This window comes from Diabrotica undecimpunctata, chromosome 4 (genome assembly GCF_040954645.1).
Source record: "Diabrotica undecimpunctata isolate CICGRU chromosome 4, icDiaUnde3, whole genome shotgun sequence".
NCBI lineage: Eukaryota > Metazoa > Arthropoda > Insecta > Coleoptera > Chrysomelidae > Diabrotica > Diabrotica undecimpunctata.
This window is the reverse complement of record NC_092806.1, coordinates 78,833,120-78,857,277: the sequence shown is the minus strand read 5'-3', so window position 1 is coordinate 78,857,277 and position 24,158 is coordinate 78,833,120. Positions and strand designations below refer to the sequence as shown.

The 24,158-nt window shown below is 33.7% G+C and overlaps 2 protein-coding genes across 2 annotated transcripts in view; one reads left to right on the top strand and one right to left on the bottom strand.

Moving 5' to 3' along the window:
• The window catches only part of sha (shavenoid), a 641,875-nt gene that overhangs the window by 367,759 nt on the left and 249,958 nt on the right, over positions 1–24,158 (top strand). The window lies entirely within an intron of this gene.
• On the bottom strand, positions 17,900–19,519 carry LOC140438015 (uncharacterized). The gene is given in 2 exon segments (XM_072527734.1): positions 17,900–17,908; positions 17,995–19,519. Coding segments are annotated over 2 exon segments (1,449 nt in total). The 5' UTR covers positions 19,435–19,519.

The following is a 24,158-nucleotide window of genomic DNA, read 5'->3' as shown; positions in this document are numbered from 1 at the left end:
AATTTTTGTAAACGATATTCCATTATTGTCAGAATACTTACAGACACCATTCGAGAGTATTATATAAAAGGTCTACCAAAATTAATAAATGGATCTTTGGAATCATCTTCTATTCGATGCCACCTCCTTCAGAATAATTAATATTGGGGAAAAGTTAAAAGAGATTGGTTGGCTTATACTGCAACCAACAATTCATTGTAATGTTACGTTTGTAAATTATGTTCAAATAAGCAACGCTAAAGACAAAAGGAACCAATGATTGGAAAAATGTACATACAAAAATGTTAGAGCATTAATACTCCCGTGACTACATTAACTTCATTTTAATTTTTATAACAAGATCTAGAATTACAGGACGCATTGACAATGGACTGTAAAAACAAATGATAAATGAAAAAAACTATTGAAAATAAGTAGTTAAACGGGTGATGGTGACAATCAAATTTATTTCTTTATATTCTTTAGCGTTTCATGGTAAAAATAAAGTGTTTTTTAGCGAAAATAATGGTAATTATCTAGGTGCTTTGGAATATTTATCCAAATTCGATCCATTTTTGCGGGAACACATGAAAAAATGTGCAAACTGCGGCAGCGGTACTATAAACTGTTTGTTGTTTACAATATGTAATACATTTATTTCTATTATATGGAAATATTTACAACTCACAATACTGAACGAAATAAAGAAAGCCAAATTGTATTCTTCAATTTATGATTCAATACCTGCTATATCGCACGTAGATCAGCTAACCATCATTATTCGCTATGTTCTTCCAAGTGCACAGTGGGACGAAATGTTGAAAACGTGGCCAAAATTCCTGGAAACAAGTTTTTTGTAGAGATTTTCGACAAGTTGTTGACGGTAAGGTTGGCACTGTTAAATTCCGCTCATAGAAACAGTTGGCCGATTCATTTTGAAGTTGTAGAATAGGTCTAATATGGCATGTTTTCTTTAGTCAGGCGTGGGACCAGCTTAGTGTAAAAGGTTGTGCGTCTTTAAACATTGACCAACTTTTTCTCTACACTGAAACATTAGTTTAAAACATGGATAATGTTTTGTCCATGTATGGTACTTTGTTTTTCAATGCTTTACGCTTGTAAAAAAAATAGTAACAATACTTGTATATAAACAATTTCTGGACAAAAATGTGTAAAAATAAAATGCAGATTTTGTTTTCACTACTACTACTAAGGATTTCCACAGTTTTCACTGTCTTCCTTCACTCAACCGTTTTCTCCAATTTTCCCTGTCATTCCAGTCTCCATCTCGAAGGGTTCTTTTCTCCATAGCCTCGTCGATTTCATCTCTGAATGACCTTCGGGGTCTTCCTCTCTTTCTTCTTCCAATCGGGCTCCATTCTGTGATTTTGTTTATCCAGCGTCCTCTGTCCGCTCTTCTGACGTGGCCGTACCAGGATAGTCTCTTCTCCTCTATATAGTCGATTATGTCTGATTGCACTCCCATTCTCCGCTTAATCTCTGCGTTTTCAATTCTGTCTCTTTTTGTAAGTCTACAGCTTCTCCTCAGGAACTCCATTTCTACTGCTCTTATTCTACCTCTATTTCTCTTGTTTATTGTCCAGTTTTCGGACCCATATGTCAGGATACTTCTTGTAAGGGTATTATATATTCTCTTTTTTGTCTTTATCGTAATGTTCTTATCCCACAACACTGAGATTAGTTGTCTTATACAGTTTCTTGTTTGTCTCAGTCTGTTGTTTATATCTTCTTCTGTTGTTCCCTGGTTCGATATTATGGTTCCTAAATACTTGAATTTATCTGTTCCATTTATTTGTCTTCCCTCGTCTATCTCTAGGTTTCTCATATCCTTGTTTTCTGTTGTTAGGTATTCGGTTTTCTCTAAGTTTATTTCCATTCCGTTGTTTTTATATTCTTCTTCTATTTTGTTTTCAACTAATCGAAAAGTTATGTATTAGGCCGCATTAGGCTAAATGGCCAATATTTCTATAAAGTATTGTAGCATAAATAATTTCCTTACATCATCGTCATCCAGCCTCAAGAGGCCACTGCTGACCATAGGCCTCTTCCTCATATTTCCAACCCCGTCTATCTTGCGCCGCTCTCATCCAGTTTTTATTGAGTCTTCTTAAATCGTCAGTCCCTCTTGTAGGTGGTCGACCGACGCTTCTCTTGTCTTCCCTTGGCCTCCATTCCAATAACCTCTTTGTCCATCGCCCATCTGTCATTCTGGCTATGTGTCCTGCCCATCTCCATTTTAGTCTGGCTATCTTCTCGATGATGTCAGGCACTCCGGTTCTTCTCCTGATGTCTTCGTTGGTTATTCTATTTCCTTACAACTATCGAATATTTAATGTATAGAAATTATTTGATAAGCCCCTGGCTATGTATAAAATTTCCTTAAAGTTTTTATTTACACAAGTGTTTTGTGACACATCTAAAAGAAATTTTAACTGCGTATTTACGTTTTAAAAAGAGAAATCAAACGATTTCTACCTGGCGATACCGAATTCAAATTTTTCCCACTGTGCTTCCTAAAGCTTGCGAAGCAAACAGCTTGATAAATTACTCGACAAGGGAATCTAAAATTGCATTCCACATGCCGTTCATCATGGTCAAAATTCGTAGTGAATTCAGTTTCTGGTACTCCAACCGAAGTAAAGTAATAAAACATAATGACGGTATTAGATTTTTGTTTTGATACAGGGCAGCGACAGCCACATATACGTATGTCGACCTCTTTAGGTCTCCTCAGAGCGGTATAGCCACTTCTTCTTCTTCTTCTTCGTCTAGCCATTCACGTCCACATCTGAACATAAGCCTCTTCAAGTCTTCCTTTCCATTGTTTTTTATTGTACGCTACTTGTAGCCAATTTTTCCCGGCAGTCCTTTTCAGATCATCTGTCCATCTTATAGGAGGTCTGCCTCTGGGTCTTTTGTGTTGGTATGGTCTCCAGGTTAAAATTGATCTGTGCCATTTGTTTAGATCGCTCCTAACTACATGTCCAGCGTATTCCCATTTCAGCTTTAATGATTTTTGCACCACATCGGTGACTTTGGTTTTCTGTCTTATCCATGTGTTTGTTTTCTTGTCCTTAAGTGATATACCCAGCATTGCTCTTTCCATCGCGTGTTGAGTGACTCTAAGTATATTCATATTCTTTTTTGTGATTGTCCATGTTTGTGCCGCATAAGTTAATATCGGAATAATGCATGCATCAAAAACTTTAGATCTAAGATGCAATTGAATTTGTTGATTTCTGAGTATATAGTTCAGTTTACCGAATGCTGCCCAAGCTAACTTTCTTCTTCTTTTTATTTCTTCAGTTTAAATTTCCCTATTTAGTATTATTTTTTGTCCTAAGTATATATAGTCTTCAACTTTTTCTATAACTTTATCGTTTATTATTGTCACGCTGTCTTCGGAGTGCATGACTTTTGTTTTGTTTAAATTCATTTTCAGTCCTATTTTAGAAGATTCGGTATGTAGTTCTAAAAGCATGGTTTGCATTTCTTGTAGGTCAGTAGCTATCAGGATTATGTCATCTGCAAATCGTAGATTACTGAGGTAGCGGCCATTGATGTTTATTCCCTTATATTTCCAATTTAGGTTTTTAAAAACGTCCTCCAAAACTAAGGTGAACAGTTTGGGTGATAAGGTATCTCCCTGTTTGATTCCCCAGTTTAATGGTACAGGGTTCGTGTGTTCATTTCCATTTAGGTAGTATGTAGCTGTAGCTTGGTTCATAGTTTCTTTTATTAAGTTAATATATCTGCTGTCTATTCTACAATTTTGCATTGTGTTTATTACGGCCGTGTGTTCTATGGTATCGAAAGCTTTTTCGTAGTCTACAAATGCTAGGAAAACTGAAAACTTGTATTCGTTACATTTTTCTATTAATATTTTTGTGGTTAACAGGTGATCGGAAGTTGAATACCCTTTTCTAAAACCTGGCTGTTCATATGGTTGGTATTCGTCTAATTTCCTTGTTAGTCGAGTAGTTATGACTTTGGTGAGTATTTTAAACAGGTGTGACAGTAGGCTGATGGGTCTGTAGTTTTCCAATTTTCGACTATCACCTTTCTTGTGTAATAAGATTACTTTAGAGTTGTTCCAGCTCTTAGGGACTTTGCCCTGATGTAAACAACTGTCCACAAGCTTAATTACAATTGCAATTAGTTCCTTACCTCCTTCTAATATCATATCTGTGGTAATATTATCTTCTCCTGTAGCTTTATTTCTCTTCATATTTTCCAATGCTGTAGTTACCTCTGAAATTGTTACTTTTGGCATTATTTCTGATCCAACAAAGGCATTTCATACTATTATTTTTTTCAATAGTTGTTGTTATTAATTTTTCGTTTTCTTTTCTTTTTTGTTGTCTGATTCCTTTTCTAATCTGCCTATTAAGTTCTCTATATTCGTCGGTTCCCCTTTTGTTAGATTTATTTAAGATCTTTCTTCTTTTTATTTGTTGTAATATTTCTTTGTCTAATTCATTGTATGTTGTTTTTGGTTTTTTCAGTTGCAGAAGGCTTTTATTAACTGTTTCGGTAATAAGGTTATTCAAATCATCAATATCATTGGAGTTTATCTGCTGCATGCTAACTTGATTTAATGCATGCGCTATCTTTTTATTAAATTCACTATTTTTGATTTCTTCAGATGTCCATTTGTATCTTTTTTCATGTATTCTTTTTCTTTCTAGTTTTTTGTTAATTATTAGTTTTGTTCTTATTAGTCTATGATCGCTTCCTAGGTCAAACTGATTTAATACTGATACGTCTTCTACTAGGTTTCTGTTCTTCGTTAGGATATAATCTATTTCATTCGTTGTCTTTTTATCGGGGCTCATCCAATATAGCCAAAAATCTTTGTTTTGGTTCAGAGTAGTGGCTATACCGCTTATCATTACAAACGCTTATCATTACAAACTAGGATTCTCAACTCTACATGCGTAGATTTGGTGATTTAAATATTGCATACCTAATACATCCTACCAAAGTGGCACCGAAAAATGGCAAGCACACCAAGCCAAAGACAAAGATGTGAAACCAAATATAAAACTTCTGAGCCAGGATGGTTTTAAAAAGAATTTAAGCTCCTCATGGACATGCCAAAAACTTGGTTTTGGTAGTAATATTGATGGAAACAGAGCTTGAAATCTCTTTAAGAATACGAATATATTAGCTTATATAACCGGAATTAACGAAGAACTGATCCATCGTTTTCATATTATTGTACCATTAATTAAAAGTGGCAAAGAAACTGATAAAGAGCAATTTCGAAAGTAAACTTCAGAAAAAGCCAGATATTTTGTTTAACTATATCCCTGGTACAATGTACCCACCAAAGCTCACCGATTACGATCCATGGACCCGATATAATTGCAGCATTATGCATTACCAATAGGCAAACGATATTAGAAAAAACAACAAAAATCTGTTGAGCCACAAACTCCTATGAAGATAAAAACTCCGGCAGTAGGTATATTAGCGATTTTGAATATGAACCTAAAGAAACGCTTACATTACATGACAGCAGACTTGAAATACGTAAAGATCAGAAAAAACTATTGTATACGACTGTAATATTTCTAATGTTTCACATGAATAAATTTATTCATTTGACACGGCAGTCGATCGTGGAGGAGAATGGCTACAGACCGTAACGAATGGAAGGGTTTGGTGAGAGAGTCCATGGCTCCAATTAGGCTGTACAGTCATATCATGGATAGAAATTTATTGTTGTTTATAAATTATATTTATTGATGATTTCAATTTTTTAAGATGGGAAAGAATTATTACACTTTTGTTAAAAAAATTAAACATTTTTTATTACACATGTTAATATTACGACTGATCGTGTTTTGTATCCAATATATTAAGATTTTCACTTTTGTTTGATATCAAATTCATATTCAGAAAAGTCAAAAACCCTATAGTTCAGTGTTAGGTCTAATTGTTCTAAATTTTTATAAAGCGTTCCTTTTTATAAATCTTCCGTTTAGAATATTCAAATTTTTATATCATAATTCATATTCAACGAGGTCGAAATCCTTCCAGTACCAATTTATGTCCAATTAATTCAAGTTTTATGAAATTTTGTGTTATATTGGATTCGCCATTTTGAATTTTTCAACTTTGACTTTAAATTTGCAATCAGCGAGGTCAAAACTTTGCAGTACCTATTTCTGTACAAATAATCCGAAACAGATGAAATTCGGTCCGCCATATTGGATCGGTTATTTTGAGTTTTTCAATTTTGACATCAAATTCGTAATCACTAAGGTTAAGAAACCTTATAGTACACATTCATATCCAAATTGATTTAGACTTTTGGTAACGTTTTCAGCAATATGTCCCACTGCAAAGTGGTATAAAAGACAGATTTTTGGAATTTCTACCTATGTTTTCTCATATTTTTCTTACAAGTCTTGATTTACTGCTTCCCATCACTTCTTCTTTGGACGTTCTCTTCCCTTTTTTTCCCATTTCTTCCTCCTTTAGTGTTGTTTTAACATTTCGATTCTCTAACATTTGTACAATGTGACCAAGCCATCTAGCTCTTTAGGCACGTATTTTTGCCGTAATTGCTGGTTTTCCGTATATCCTTATTATTTCTTTATTCGTTTGTCTTCTTCAAATATTCTCTGCCGTCTTTATTCCTTCGAAGATTTTTCTGAGCACCTTTCTTACCCAGATCTCTACTTTCTTATCTTCCTGCTGGTTCATAATCCACGTTTCACTGGTATACATCACTGTGGGTCTGATTACTGTCTCGTAGACTCGCAGTTTAGCTGTTCTTAATACATTTTTTGCTTTCGGTAATGAATTTAGTGACCCTATCGCTCTGCTTCCGTTAAGTACTCTTTTGTCTATTTTTTTCTTCTTTTCCCGTGTTCGTTATGGTTACTCCTAAGTATTAAAATTGTGACACTTTTTCAAAACTATAGACAGTCTCTGTTCCTTTCATTTTGATATATTTGTTATTATTTGTTATGTCTTTTCTCATTTCCATATATTGCATTGTTTGGTTTATTATTAATCCGTATCTTTTCGCTTCTTCTTCAAATTTCTGGAAAACTTTTTCTAAATATTTTTTTGTTCTCGCTAGTATCACCACTTCGTCCGCGTACACTATGCACTATTCCCTGCTATTGAAAATAGTCCCGTTTGTGCTTATATTTGATCTTCTTACGATTTATTCTAATACTAGGTTGAATAAATTCGTTTATAGCGGATCCCCTTGTTTTAAACCTCTATTCACTGTGAAGTGTCTTGAAAAGCTTTCTTCCATTGTTACTCTATTCATCGTGTTCCTAAGCGTTATTCTCACTAGCCTCATAAGCTTTTCTGGTATTTCTAATGTTCTCATGGCCTCATATAGCATCGTTCGATTTAGGGGATCATATGCTTGTTTAAAATCGATAAATAGCATATGTAATATTAAGTTTTGTTCATAGCTATTATTTTGTATTAATTTTAACATACTTATTTGATCAATAGTGATTATTTTATACTCAATAAATTTAATTGGAAATGCTGTTACCGAAATTTGCATGGAAATGACCAATCTTTTCACTTTTGCTCAGGAATTGTACGTATTTTTTTCAAGTTTTATAAATAGGTGGAATGTATTAAACAATTTTATTTATAAAAGCAAACAGTTTTAAACCTATTTGTTACACTAGATGATCTGCTCATTCCGATGCTGTGAAATTACAAAGAAATTAAACATTGTTTTGACATTTTTTTCAAACAAAGATGAAAATCTATTAACAAGGTCCAAAGCTACCGGTTTACATAGATGCATTTCAGTATGTATTGTTACTATGTGGGAAAAGATTTTAGAGAAAATTAATGCTTCAAACAAGACTCTGCAATAAAACGTCAAATCCCTAAATACAGTCCCTTTAATATATGATTTTTATAATTTAGAACAATAAGCAAAAAAAGTTCAAGATATTTCATATACAAATATGATTAAATACAAAATATTAAAAATGAAATTGCAAAATATAAAATATGATTCAGGGGCAAAGAACATTTTTTTAAAGTTAATATTTTTTTGCTGAAGACGATTCTTTCATTAGCAGCATTAAAAAAAGATCTGAGGGATATAAATCTATTAACAATGAATTAAAAAAAATTCTTAATAGTGATGTGACTCTTCAAAAGACGAATTAAAATGTTAGAAACAAGATTTAAACCTAGCAGAACTGAAAAATAAAGTATTACAATATTTAAGACTTTTAAAAGCAAAGAAAAAACTATATTCGCCTTTATCCATGTCATTTATTGGGCCATTTATTCAAAAAAATAATAATGCAACATAACCAAATTTAAGCACAATTCTAAAAATTTATTTATGTAATTCTTTAAATAAGCAATGCAAGCGATGCATTTTTCATGTTAAGGGGTAAAATAGTGGAAGGGAGGAAGCATAATTATTGCATTATCTCGATTACTATTAACTTTACTACATGAAAGGGCAAGTAAAAATAAAGAGAATTATATTTTATACAATTTGGATCTGTTTAATTATTTTGCTAAAACCAATTGCTCGTAGGTTCGTTCTTGTTTATGGCTTGATGCTGATGACGTCAGCATCTAGGGTTCGTTAGGCTTCGGACCTTAAATATTGTTTGTGGCACAAACAATCAAAGAAATCAAAATTGTATCAAATATAATTCTCTATATTTATGTTAATCTAGGTACATTTGCACTAAATACAGATTACTGAAAATAATCCTTCAAGACAAAATATTCGGAAAGCCAGGAATTGGGAGAAGAAGAATATCATACTTAAAAAACCTGAGGAAATAGTTCTCCACAACAACAACTAATCAATTTAAAGCATTAGTTATTAAAATAATTATAGCCAAAATGATCGCCAATATTCAAAACGAATAAGCACCAAAAGAAGAAGAAGAAGGTACGTTTATGTCGTAAAGTTAATAATAAACGAGATAATTTAATAATTATACTTATAATTATACGAAAAAATTTATAAAAAAGAAATTGTAGGAAATCGCATTTGCAACAATTTCAGTTTCTACCATTTTTGTGTAAAGCTTTAAAATGGCGGAAATATTGAGCGAAAACGGTTCTCCTTTAAATTCAAGATGGCGGCTACCGCAACGGTTGAATTCAGTCGCGATTTTAAATTTACACTACTATTGTGCCCCTAAAGGGTTAGAATAATAAAATTTTGAAGATAGAACTGCATACTATATGTACGCTTTGAAACAGAAATAAGTTTGTATTTCGCGCTGTATTTTATAGATTATATTATTTTTCTTCATTTTATATTCTTCATTACAATAATTATATTAAGTTTTTCCGTATCTATTTTTGTATTTAAAGTTTTCTTTCTTTTGTTTCAACTATGCGGAAGTAGTAATTTTGGATATATTATTTAATGGATTTATTTTTATCATTATTGATGTAATGCAGCGTTCAACGCGAACGTAAAATCACCAATCACCAAACGCATGCCAAAAATAGATCACTTAAGAAAGGCAATCAGCCAAAACAGCTGTAATGATAAGAAATTAAAATAAATTTTGTGGAAGTTTTGAAAACAAAGTTTTCAGTGTTTTATTGTTACATAAAATGAATTTGCATCAAGTAACGGTCGAATCCATCAATTATGTAAAATCATTCCCCTATAGTTGGAGTATAAATTATAAAACTGATTTAATCATTAGTACTAGGAATAATATAAATTATATATGAAGTTTCCAATATTATACGCGTACTTCCTAATAATACTCACTATATTCCATCGAATCAAAAGAAATAATGAATACTGCATTACGCGTGCAGGCGTGCATGTTTTTAGTTATAATTAACTAGTGTGCCATTATTTCTTTATTGTAGAAAAGGAAACGAAAGAGAGTATTTCTTTAAACAATACTTGATTAGAGTCAAGCTGAGAAATTATTTAAAAATCTATATAGTAATATAATTACTCGCCTGTGAACTGAAATAAAAAAATGGCATGCGAGTATATGTATAGTATTAGTTGTCTTCAAATTGTAAAACATATATTTTGAAATTCGTAAATAATAAATAACATGAAAATTAAAAAAAAATTAACTAACAAAGGTTTACAGAGGTTATTACAGATCCATCTAACGAGATCTTTTGTTGCATAAAACTCAGAGAATATTAGTCCAGTCCGGATCTGTTTCGGGTTGGTTGTAGTGAGTTTTATCTTGGATTCTTGCAGAAATATATTTTTCAGCAGTATTTATTTAGATTGTATTATTATAAACTTTACATTTTCATTTTAAATTAGTATTTATCTCAGTTTTTTCATTTATTCCCATTTCCAAATATTATTTTTCTTATCGAATTCCGGAATTGACTGACCTATTTTACCTCCAAAACCAGTAAGTCAACAATATTCAAAACTAGTACTATTTATTTTTCTTCAACATTTTAATAATATTTCTTGTAGTTTTTTTTTCCATTTTATAACTCACTCTAGAAACAACTTCCTCTGAAAATTGAACCAACGAAATTTTCACGCTCTAGTCTCACAAAAATCGCCGATAAAGTTTAAAAAAGAAAATACCTTATTTATACGTCTTCTTAACCTTCTATCTACCAGTTTTGGACATAGGCCTCCCCAACTCCTTTCGTCGATCTCTATCCTGAGCAACATACTTCCAATTTGTTCCAGCTATTGTTTTGATGTTACCTACCCATCTCATCTGTGGTCTTTCTCTTAGTCATCGACCTTTGTAAAATCTCCAATGTTTTATTCTGACATTCCAACGTTGGTCTTTTTGTTTAGCCGTGTGTCCAGCACAAACCCATTTGAGTTTGGCAATTTGTGTTATGATATTCTCGACTTTTGTTTTTGACCTTACCCAGTCATTCCTTTTTGTATATGACAGTGGTATACTTAACATTGCACTTTCTGTTGTGGCAAGTTTGTTCATATTTGCCTTAGTTAGGGTCCATGTTTGACATCCATATGACATGATAGGAAGGATGCACTGCTTGAACACTTTGCTCCTCAAGTATTTACGTAGTCTCTGAAGGCAAGAAATACCGGTCGTTGGTATTCATTTACTTTCTCTATCAATGTTATCATTTTCAGCAGATGGTCTTAGGTAATACGTGTATCCTCTGAGATAGCCAACCTGTTCTACCGGTTGATAATTATTTATTTTGTAAGTTAACCGGTTGTTAATAATTTTTATCAACAGTGTACTTAGATTAGTTTCAGTCGTTAGGGATTTTGTTATTATGGTGATATCAATTAAATATCTCTGTTAATAGAAAACTGGGACTGCGCTTTCTGTATTACTGTAGAGTTTGTTTACTCCAGTCGTCATAGACGAAAATGCAACTGAACCTCTAAAAATCATACAAACAAGCTAACTTTTGCTGAGAATATTAATTCTGAGCCCCAAAAAAAAAATGCAAAAAATTCACTACTTTTACCCCAGGGCTTCTCCCTAAAACCTCCCTCGTTGTAGGGTAAAAAGGCAAAAAATCAATTTAATAAGAATCTGTAAGCCGTAGAAAAAAATGTTTTAAATAAAAAATGTAGCTGAGATAATTTTAAACAAAAATGTTTTTTAGTACTTTTTGTGTAGAATGAACCGTTCTCTAAGAATCAACGCTTGAAGTAACCGTCGATTTTGAATGTCAGTTACGCTTTCGTATGTAATCTTTGTATTTTGTCGTTCCCTTTTTTGTGTAGGAGCATTACTTGACTCTCGTTCCAGTCATTAGGGATTTTGTTATTATGGTGACATCAATTTAATATCTCTGTTAATAGGAAACTGGGACTGCACTTTCTGCATCACTGTAGAGTTCGTTTACGAGACGAAAATGCCACTGAACCTCTAAAAATAATACTCAGAACCTCAAAAAATGCAAAAAAATTACTACTTTTACCCCAAGGCATCTCCCTAAAACCCCCCTCGCAGTGGAGTAAAAAGGCAAAAAAATCAATTAACTAAGAATATGTACCCCGTAGAAAAAAATGTTTTAGGTAAAAAATGTAGTTGCGATAAGTTTAAACAAAAATGTTTATTAGCAATTTTTGGGTAGAATGAACCGTTCTTTCAGAACCAACGCTTGAAGTAACCGTCGATTTTGAATGTCAGTTACGCTTTCGCATGCAATCTTTGTATTTTGCCATTCTCTTTTTTGTGTAGGAGCATTACTTGACTCTCGTTCCAGTCATTAGGGATTTTGTTATTATGGTGACATCAATTTAATATCTCTGTTAATAGGAAACTGGGACTGCACTTTCTGCATCACTGTAGAGTTCGTTTACGAGACGAAAATGCCACTGAACCTCTAAAAATCACTGTTCTTGGTTTGTTTAGCTTTGTCTTTGAATAATACCAGCGGCATTTTGTAAGTGCCGGTTGTTTTGTGCGCATTTAGTTATTCTATAGCTATTTCTATTTCTTGCGTTAATTGGTGTTGTCTTAGATTGTTAACATTGGGTTTATTATTTTGTTCGTCTTCTGTTAGTGTTGGGATTGCAATTAGAGACTCTGAAATTTTCGTACCATCTTTTGACTTGTTCCTGTTCCGATGATAATTATATTATCTTTAATTGGTCGATGGCAAATCTTTTGTTGGCTAGTTGTTTACTGATATTATATAATTGTGTTTGTGTATAGTATATAATTGTGATATTATAATCAAGTTTTAGTGGTCTTTTTTTCTGTCTTCTTAATAACTTTATTCGCTTCTATATAAGTTTCTCTAGTCGTTCCTTCTCTGTTTCTTCTCTGGAATTAATAGTTCTAACTTAATGTGTTGACTTGTAATTTTTTAACGTTGAACTTCTTTCGTATACGTCTGTTCGGTTGTTTCCTATTCCTAGCTATCTTGAATTTAATTTCGGTCATCATGAGGTCGTGATCACTAGCCGTATCTGCGTCCCTCCATAAGTTCATAATTACCACACAGTTTAATGAAACGTTGGCGTTAAGGCTGTTTTAGCAGTTCAAGTACACTGCGATTTGAAATGGGCGTATCACTTACTTTTCTACACTGCTTACGCGAGACCATCTTTACTCAGTGCCGCCGGCCGACGGGTAGTTTAATGACAACAAATACATTATTCTCCATTCAAATTAGTTTTAACACGAACTAACTGACCGTACGTTCATGAGATTTGACGTCACGAAGGCGATAACGATGAAACTAAGCCTAATGATGAGTAACACGTTTCACTATTAGATTTCAGTATTTCTTAGCAATTTTCTTTAAAATTGGAACACGCTTTTCTCGACTATTACTGGACACAGAAAGGTGAAACAAAAATCAACGATTACAGAAAAAAAAACTCTTTCGAGTGATGGGCGTAAAAAGTTTGGTTATAATAGAACGTTAAACAGTATATTCCAATTTTTCAACAGAAGTTTCAAAAAAATAAAAAAAGTAAAACCATCAGTTTAAAGGCAACATAATTTCGAATAACGTGTCCAAATTTCGAGACATTTTGTCAGTAAATAACAGAGAAAACACTGTCCCTAGGTTTTGGTGCACCGATAAAACAGCCTTAAAGTCTCCCATCACTTTCATATCAAATCTTTTAATTTGTTCTAATTATGGCTTTAAAGCATTCGTAGAAAGCCTCTTTTTTTTAATAAGTGATGGATTTTTTCTTCAGTTCTTTAGTTTCATGTTCTGTTTCACGCTATTGTTTTCACGTCCTTCTCCTCAATCTGTCTAGTCGATTGTCGTTTTCGACTTCTTTTATAGTTTTTTTTCTGGACTGGCCATCTTGTAGGTATTCTATTTATATTTTGTATTACTATCGTATTACTTTGTGTACATTATCAAAACATGCACTTTTTCTAATTGAATGTTTTATAAACCTTTTGCTCTACTTAGGCATATCTATCATTTTTTCTATAAATTACCATATCAAGATTATGCAAATTAGAAATATAAAAATAATGAATTACATTTTCTCGTGTTAGAAAATCAAATATAAACAGCATGATTGTGTATGTAATAACGGTATATTATAATTAGACTTGTTAACACCTCTATGTGTAAACTCATGATGTCAATTTTCTTGTATATCACGACTCAATTTAAAAATACTATAGAATTTGGCAAATATACAATTGAAGAGCTTAATGTGAAACAATGACAAGCCTCAAAAAGGCAAAACTGAGATATTTGACTTTGAATGTTAAAAATAATATTATAAAATCCAGTAACAACTTTTGTTGTTTTAATTTAGATATGTGCTTGCATGTTGCGCTATGGAACTATATTTATAACAATATTAATAAAATTACTCCAAAGTTGAGATAAAAACAGTCTTTATTTAAAAAAAATGTGGCTTGTTACATTATTACATTAATGATAAGTACCCAAAATCTTATTTAATCAACCAACTCGGCGACCTCATCAACAACATCAGGGCTGACATCCTCTTGTAAACTCTTGTAGAATGGATGATACACTGAAGGTAGGGTAATAATGATCTTACATTTTTGAGTTTCTTTTTTTCAATCCGAATGGGCTCAATATACTTCTGTTTTAAAGCAGATACAGTAAGCACATTAGGACGTCCCTTCTTGACAACACTAACGGGGTTGTAGGTACCATTCACAGAATGTTTAACGTAAAATGCTTGCCTGTTATCACTCCTGAACAAAAAGGAAAAAACATTTTTTTGGAAAAATCCAAAGATTGCTGGTCATCAGTGCGAGTACTCTTTTTAATGTTCTCTAAGAGTGGTTGTACATTGATCTTCCTGCTTCATAACAGTTAAGTTGAAGGGCTTCTTTTTATTAGATTCTTTTATAATTTTTTGCCATTCCTCAGGAGAGTACACAAGCGGAGCATACTTTCTATGTCGTTTTTCTATAAGAGCAAAATCCCTGTCGGAGGGAAGGTGAGTGTGTCCGCTGACTAAAAAATGGTGTGTAATAGACTTAAACTTTTGTTCCTTCACTAGCTGGAACCATAAAGACATTAAAAGCCAGTTTTTGTTTTGCCCGGGACAGTTATCCGTGAAGAAAACGAGATGCTCTACTTCACCTATCTTTGAGCTTAGAAATTTTATGAGTATTGATGCCATTTCATCACTTCCTCTTTTTGCAATGTTTTCCGTCCAGACAAACATATGACCAGTGTCTTCCGTACAATCATGGATTCCTAGATTATACATCCAGATTTTCCTGTAATAAAATGCAGGACCAGTGGTTAATTTGGGAATCGGTAACGCTCGCTGCAAGTCAAACGATATAACACATGTCCTGTTATCAATTTTGGACTGGGCTGTTTCGCTCGTCAGTAGTTGTTGCATTGCCTGAGCCTTACACTTGTGCAAGTTAAGTCTTGTTGTTAATTCGCTATAATCATCTTTTTCTGATTTTGCTGACTCTATTTGGATATTAATTGCGTCGCATGTCTTGCAAGTATCTGATTTTGGCAGCTTGAATCCAATATTATACTCGCTACAAAATATTTTACGGTAAGTATGCTCCTTGACTGGTTCAATTCCCATTTCTGTACACCAAGGGATATATCGATCCAAATAGAGATTGGCTATACTCATGTTATGATCCAGATAAACTTTATTCATGTTCTTGTGTCGACTGTAGTGACTTTGATACTTTGGAATCGAATGTATGTGGTTTTTAACACTTAGTATTTCAGAATCAGATATTTTGTTCACACGGTTTGTATGCTTTCCTCTGTTGTCTCTTTCTGGCACTAGATTTCCTTCTATCTTCTTGTGAACAATGTTATTTACTCTGACCTTAGAAGCTTGAAGTCCGTGGATATTTAAAAATTCTGTTTTACAGACATGTGTAGTTTCACCATTAACATTAATGGAGTAGACTGCATTGCTCTTTCTATGCGATTCTTGATGTTTTTTCTTCTTTCGGTAGGACCTTTTCTTCTTAACAATATCTATACATCCGAATAAGTAGCTATTTTGTAACTCCCATGAACCGAGGTTCCAGAATTCGTTAAAAATATTACTCTCGTGGCCCTGAAGCTTTTCCCTACACTTCTTAGTGCAACTGCAAGGCGGTCCCAATTCTCGACCAGGCACATTTTTTTTTCGTTTTGTCGCTTACATATGGTTGCCCTAAATTTCGTCGAATTTTTCTTTTTGATCTTGAATAACAGTGTTCATTGCTTTGTCTCCATCGACTTGTTGGAGTTTTGTCGGGTGTGTTTGGTTTTGTCCTTTTTCTTGACGGACCTTGTTCATTATCCTACACCAAAATGCAATAATATAACAAGCCATGTCACAAGCCACAACAATCATACTTTAATCTTTAATGGTAATAATGTGACAAGCCACATTTAACAAAAAAATTACGTACCGCTGTATTTTCATCACTTGAGTCACTTCTAGATTGTACATAGTCAGGATCACGGTCACTGTCATCGAATGTCGACTGAACTTCAGTATTTGTCTTACTAGAATCGTCAGAACTCACAGAAATATCTGAATCGCTTTCGCCCATGTTCGCCATTTTGATGTGGCTTGTCATTATGTCGAGTAGATACTAAGACAAACTAGATCTATGCAACACTGTTACCATAGGTTTGTCGCGTCTTCTATTAACGACGGGCTGAAATAAATTTTTAGTGGCTTGTTATACTATTACTTTAACCGATCATAGCACTAACTCTTTTTGAACTCATGTGTGGCTTGTCATTGTTTCACATTAAGCTCTTCAATTAAAAAAATTTCATGCCAATACTTGGCTACTTACTGTTCTAAATAATTAATATATTACTGATAGTTATGTCATTGGATATCTGTTATAAATTTTTAATTACTTCTACTGATCACTATTTGAAGAGTATCTATTCCCACCTTTTTAAGCATCTTTTATTATTTTGGAGATGATAGAATACTAGTTTTTTGACATCATAAATTTAAGAAATCATCCAAAGGTGTTCTCTTATTATCTCGTAACAAATTTGGTTTAAAATGCAAGACTACATCCCCTATACACTAAAACAACAAGATGTGTTATTGTCCATTTATTAAAGTGTTGTTAGGAATCAAGATTGCTTAACATTCATATTACTTTTCGGCATCGAGTTAGAATCTATGGAGAGTACATCACGTGACTAAAAACGAAGGGTACAGGCAAAGAAGGTGATATGTCAAAAAAACAAGTTTCGAGAAAAACGGCTTTAAAGGTTTGGACTCTCTGGTGTTTGTTTATTAGAGGAAAATAAAAAGTGACAAATTTTTTAATAATGTATTGGAATGTTACCTATTAGACAGTTAAATGTGAATAGCCAAAATACAAATGCATAAAAAGTAATAAAACATTTTGTAGAAAATTGCAATTTTTACAGGGCAAAAAGGTGTTTTGTCAAATAACTTAATAATATAGACTACTTACTAAACATAATATTTTTATTGTAACAGTAAACTTAAAATGTAGGTAAATAAAACTAAAGGCGTCCTTATGAAAAAGAGGATGTGGTAAAATTTTTCAGGTATTGAGTGCTTTATTCATCCTAGAACAAAAAAAAAAATTAGGGTCAATTCGTATATAGATGAGGTTGTCTAGCTTACCGCAATAATCATAAAGCTCAAAGGTCATCAGTTTGTCTTCTACAAATATGGCAACTGGTTAAAGTAGTCTTGAGCCGCTGAGCCACAAAATATCTTCAGCTCTTGGAGATTTTTCCATTTCATCTTACTAATGGGTAAAAGCGCTAAAAGAAATTTTCCTGTTACAGAAATATTTCAAAGGTAAAAATGTGTATCTTACTTTTATACAAGTGATCAGGCAGTTCAAACTGGTTGCCTTCTAATTTGATTTTAGTTTTAAATTTGGGATCAGTAACAACAGTAGTTTCCCACGCACCATTGTAGCTGTCTCGGTGAAGTATCATCCTTGGATGTTCTTTTTCTATTTTCATTTCCCTATTCGGCCTAGAAGGAAATGGACATGTTCCTCTATAACGTCTACTCAAGAATGTTGTCCAGGTTCTGAAGTACGTTTGGTTAACGTTTTCTACTTGAAAAGGAGAGGGTTTCTTTCTAGCCATTCGGAATTCTTCCTGCCATTGTTCTGGGAGTTCCACTCGTGTTTTTTGATTTATTAATCCAAAATCTTTATCACACTCCATGTACGAATGGCCTCTAATTGGAAAAGTAACCTTCATCAAATCTAGTATTTTTTCTACATGCACTACATAGTGTAGAAAACGAAACATAGTGTAATTTTTGTTCTGTCCTCCACAGGAATCGCAGAATATTTCTAGTTCACGAACTTCAGGGTTAAGATAATTATATACAAAATGATGTAGCAAAGAGCAGACATCATCACTCCCTTTTTTTCCAACTGTTTCGGGATAAATGTAAAATATGCTTTGTGATGTAGACAAAACATGGATATTGAATGCATATGTAGACAACTGCCTTTTATAATAGACGTCACTCGTACTAATATTCGGAACCGGAAGATTTTTTGCAAAATCGATGCAGATTGCTTCCGTGGAAATCAACTTCTGGCTACGTGTTCTTGCGTCCCTCTTTCTTTTATAAAATTGTTCTGCTTTCGTTTTGTGTAATTTATTCTCTATGTTTAACCGGTTTATATCTGCCTCTAGTTTTTGCCTCAGATTTTCTGTTTGCGATAAATTGAGTTTTTCAGCTTCTAGACTTTTAACCTTAGCTAAATATTCGTCGCATTAACTACATGTGTCAGATCTAGGGTATCCAAATGATATGTTGAACTCGGTTGAAAAAATGGTCCTATAAGTTTCATATGACACATTCTCATTTGGAAACTTTTCACAGAACATATTAAACATTTTTTTAATATTTAGTTCTTCTGGTAGGTATACCTTAGCCGTATCATGCATACTGTAATGACTTTTACGACCTCTAAACGATCCAATATGACTTTTTATCGTACTTTTTGCTTCAATAGAGAGCTTGTGTGGCCGATTAGTGTGCTTACCTCTACGATCTTTTGGTGCATCTCCTGTTAGTTTTAATGATTGCTGCAGCACGGCTAACTTTCTTCGACCTATTCCATGTATAGATATAAATGCCTTTTTACATATTTCAACATCTTCAGCATGACCATTTATATTGTCTACAACTCTTACACGGTACTGGAAGGAAGCATCGTGAAGAAGAGCATCTCGTTCTTGTTGCCTTGGTCTTCGTTGTTTGATTGGAAGGGTCGTTATCAAACCACACAAATATATATTCTGCTCATCAACTGAGTTGAGTAGATTAAAACTCTGGATGATTTTGTTCCTAGCATTTTCTGGTACACGCTCAAAACACTTTAATCTCTTACACCTACAGTCCTCACCCATAGTATGGCTTCTCAAATTTAATAACTTATTTACATCACTCAATTTTCCATACTTCTTTCTTTTTTTACTATTTCTATTTGAAGGCGAAATGTCGTTACCAACGATTTCAGGGTCAATTCTCTCCATTACTTAGTTTTTGTAATAAACACAAGTTCACTGAGGAAAACACGTTTGTTTACTAAATTTGCTGGAATTTGCCGATGTAATAGCATCAGCCGATGCTTACGTGTATTATACATCCTGACAAAGCACTTTGTCCGCCGGGACCGCGCGGACTTGCCACCTTCTTAGCCTGACTAGAGAAATTAAAATATGTTATTATTCATGACTGAACACGTTTACAGCGGTGATTGATTTATAGAATGGTAGTCTAGGTCACTGGCTAACAGAGGGGACCAGAAACTCATTTTCTACAAAAATTGACATAACACCTTCTTTGCCTGTCCCTTCATAACGACCTCACTTCGGCCATATTGTTAAGATTGTTTTGACAGATCGTATATGTTTGTTTACGTTTGTTGTTTTTTGAATATTTTTAGTTTTATAATACTTTTATAGAAACTGTAATAATATATTGTGATAATGCACAATAATGGTTTCTTGTTCTCAACGTAGTTGCAGTAACAGAAGCAATGTTAATAAAAAATCTTCAGGAATAACGTTCTACAGGTTAGTATACAAATATGTAAACAAAGTAATGGCCCATACTTCAGAGAATAAATTAATAGTATTTGACTGTATTAATTTATCTTTATGTATAATATATCGTGTTTCTAGTGTTTACCGCGGGATAAATAAATCATAGTTTATTAAAAATGTATTGCACTTTTTTAGATTATGATTAAATCTTCTGAATAACTAGTCATATTTTTATAGTAGTTTTAATATTATTGAGTCTGGCCATGATCCCACCGCCATATTGGTATCATCGTTAGCCACGCTTACCTACGCCGTTTTTAATACACACGTTAATATGCTCATAGCTTCTCCATAGATTCTAACTCGATGCTTTTCGGTAACTACTGCTGACATTCATTACATCACCACGTCAGAAATGAATACGCCTTTCATTGTTTTAATATTTTGTTTTATATTTACTTATTAATAAAGATATTTATAATCACATGCCTTCTGTAAAGTTAATTAGTACAACCACATATTGGTAACAGAGCGAGGTTAGAAGATTTTAGTGATTAGTGAATAAATACAAGTTTTTCCTGTTACCGACAAGAAGCCAATGTTAAAACCCGACATCGAATCAATATCCATATAATATCGATGTCCAGTGTAGGGTAATTGTAAACAGCTTATTGACGAAAACAGGTTACGAATTTCTAACGGTCTGTGAGTAATATTTCATTATCTAACCTTGAATACCTATATTTGTTGAGTTTAATATTGCTTGGATCTCTGTTAATTGATTACTGCTAATAAGTAAATATTTATATTCAAGCAAGCAAGCAATGGTATTGAACCCAGTCTATGAGACTTGCACACACCTAAGAATAACATTCGAGTGCTACAATTCATTGGGGCGAGGGTGATTAGCTCGCGTAGTCAGAAACTATTCTTCTTCTTCTTCTTGTGCCACTCCTATCGGAGATTGGAAATCATCAAGGCTATCCTGACCTTGTTTACAGCTGACCTAAAGAGTTCATTAGTGGTACAGCCAAACCATTCTCTCAAATTACGCAGCCATGACATTCTTCTACGGCCTGGATTCCGTTTTCCTTTTATTTTTCCTTGCATTATATTTTGAAGTGATGCGTATTTATGTCCTCTCATCACGTGACCCAAATATTCGAGTTTTCTTCGTTTGATCGTTGACAAAATTTCTGGGTCCTTTCCTATCCTTCGCATTACTTCAAAATTTGTAACTCTTTCAACCCAACTTATCTTCAGCATTCGACGGTAGCACCACATCTCGAAACTTTCAATATTTTTTATATTGTTCTGCTTAAGAGTCCAGGCCTCTTCACCGTATAATAGCGTGTTAAATACGTAGCCCCTTAGCATTCTTAATCGGAGAGGGATGCTTATATCTCTGTTGCAGAAGAATTTCCTCATCTTTATGAAAGTGGCCCTGGCAATTTCGATACTTCTTTTTATTTCATTGTTTTGGTCTCCAGTTTCGTTTATTGAAGTACCCAAGTATTTGTAACTTGATACTTTTTCAATTTGAATGCCGTTTATACTAATATGTGTTGGTTTTGTCATGTTCTTACTGAAGACCATATACTTAGTTTTTTTGATATAGATACATGCCATAATTGTTGCAGGCAATATTTATATTTGTAAGTAATCATTGTAATTCTTCTACTATTCTTGCAACTAGTACAGTGTCGTCTGCGTATCGAATATTATTTACAACCTTTCCATTGATTACGATTCCTTCGTTTGCTTGCAAAAGAGTTTCCTGGTAGATGCTTTCACTATAAATATTAAATAGCAGCGGTGACAAAATGCATCCCTGTCGTACTCCTCTACGTATTTCTATTGCTTGTGATATCTCATTTTCTATTTTGATGTTAGCTTTCTGATTCCAATATAGATTGAGAATTATTCGCAGATCTTTATTATCTATGTGCTTTCTTTCAAGAATGTCTTTTAGCTTATCATGGCGTACTCTGTCAAACGCTTTTTCAAAATGGATAAAACATGCATGTACTTCCTGATTAACGTCTAGGCATCTTTGTGTAAGAACATTCAAACCGAAGAGAGCTTCTCGAGTACCTAATGCCTTTCTGAACCCCATCTGTGTATCACTAATATCTGAATCCAACTTTTGATAAACTCAGTTGTGAATGACTTTTAGAAATATCTTTAGTAGATGGCTCATTAAAGATATTGTTCGATGTTCTGAACATTCTTTTGCATTGGATTTCTTTGGCAGTGTAACGAATGTAGACAACAGCCACTCTTGAGGTATAATACCAGGTTTGTATATTGTGTTAAATAAGTGCAATATTATACCTATTGAGTCATCAACCAAGAGCTTTAGCAATTCAGTAGGAACCTCATCAGGTCCATTTGCCTTTCCAGTTTTGGAATTTCTAAGTGCCGCTTCTACTTCACATTTTAGGATTTCAGGTCCCGTTTCACCATTTACCTGAACAATGTTATTTCTGTTGTCCTCAAACAATTCTCTTATGTATTCACTCCATCTATTAATTTTTTCTGTTAAATCTATAATAATATTTCCGTCTTTGTTCTTAAGCAAACTTATATGATGTCTTCTTTGAGTTCCTGTAATTTCTTTTACTTTTTTATGTACATTGAATGTATCATATTTTCTTTCATAGTTTTCCATTTCTACACATTGTTCTTCAATCCATAATTCTTTGGAAACTATTCTACCCCGCTCCAATGCTCCAGGTCATCCTTCGTCCCCCGATAGCACGATGATGCTCTAGTTCTTCTTACGGTGCCTGTATGTTCCGAACGTTGGCGATCATTCTCGCTATGATGACTTTGTTGATTGCTATACGGAACAGCTGTGTTGAGGTCTTTCTATACCATGTTCTCAGGTTAGCAAGCCAGGATATTCTTCTTCTTCCTGTGGCCCTTTTCCTTCAATTGTACCTTGTAAAATGCATTGGAGTAGCTCATATCTGCCTTGATTTCTTATTACATGTCCCAAGTACTGCAGCTTACGTTCATCCCCCTTAGTACTTCTTCATTGGTGACTTTGTCTATCCATGGTATCTTCAGGATCCTTCTGTATAACCATAGCTCAAAAACTTCAAGTTTTGATAGAGTTTCCGCCTACAGTGTCCACGTTTCTACTCCGTATAGAAGCACTGAGTACACGTAACATTTAAGGCACCTTATTTTTGTTTCTAGGGTGAGGTCATGGCTCTGGAACACAGAGCTCATAGTCAAAAATGCACTTTTTGCCTTTCCGATGCGACATTTAATCTCTTGGGAATTGTTCTACGATTCATTGATTATAGTTCCCAAGTAGTTGTACTGTGAGACACGTTCAATTCTTATTTTGTTCACATACTGATTTACTCCAGTTTGTTTTCCTTGCTTGTTTATTAAGTTTTGCACCCCTTTTATGGTAGTGGAAAACATTATTGTATCATCTGCATACCGCAGATTATTGAGCTTGACTTCATTTATTCAGATGCCTTCATCAATATCTTTTAGAGCCTCCTCACAAATGTGCTCCGAGTACAGATTAAATATCAGTGGTGAAATTATGCACCCCTGTCTCACTTCCCCTAAGATTTTGACCTGATCTGTATATTCTCCATCTATTCGGAGCACCACTGATTGATTCCAATACAGGTTAGTTATTATTTTTAGGTCTCTTCCGTAAATTACTGTTCTCTTCAGCACTTTTATCATTTGTTCATGCCTGACTCTATAGAAAGCCTTTTTGTAATCAATCAGGCATGCAAAAACATCACAGCTGACATCTCTATATTTCTAAAACAATACCTACACGCTAAATAAAGCTTCCCTCGTACCAACGGCATTCACAAATCCAAACTGATTGGGCGCAATTTGTTCCTCGCATTTTCGGTAAATTCTTTTGTCGATTACTTTTAAAAACAGCTTGAGCAGATGGCTCATTAGGCTTATGGTCCTATAGTCTTCACAAACTTTTGCCCCTATTTTTTGGGCAATGTTAAGAACTCCGATTTGTGCCACTCTACTGGTATTTTTCCTATCTTGTATATTTCATTAAATATTTCAGTTATTATTTTTATTTATTCTGCATCTAATAGCTTCAGCAGTTCTGCAGGAATTTCATCAAATCCCGGTACCTTTCCATCCTTCATTTGTCTGATGGCTGCCGTTATCTCTTCTGGTAGTATTTCGGGACCTAAATTTTCTGCAAT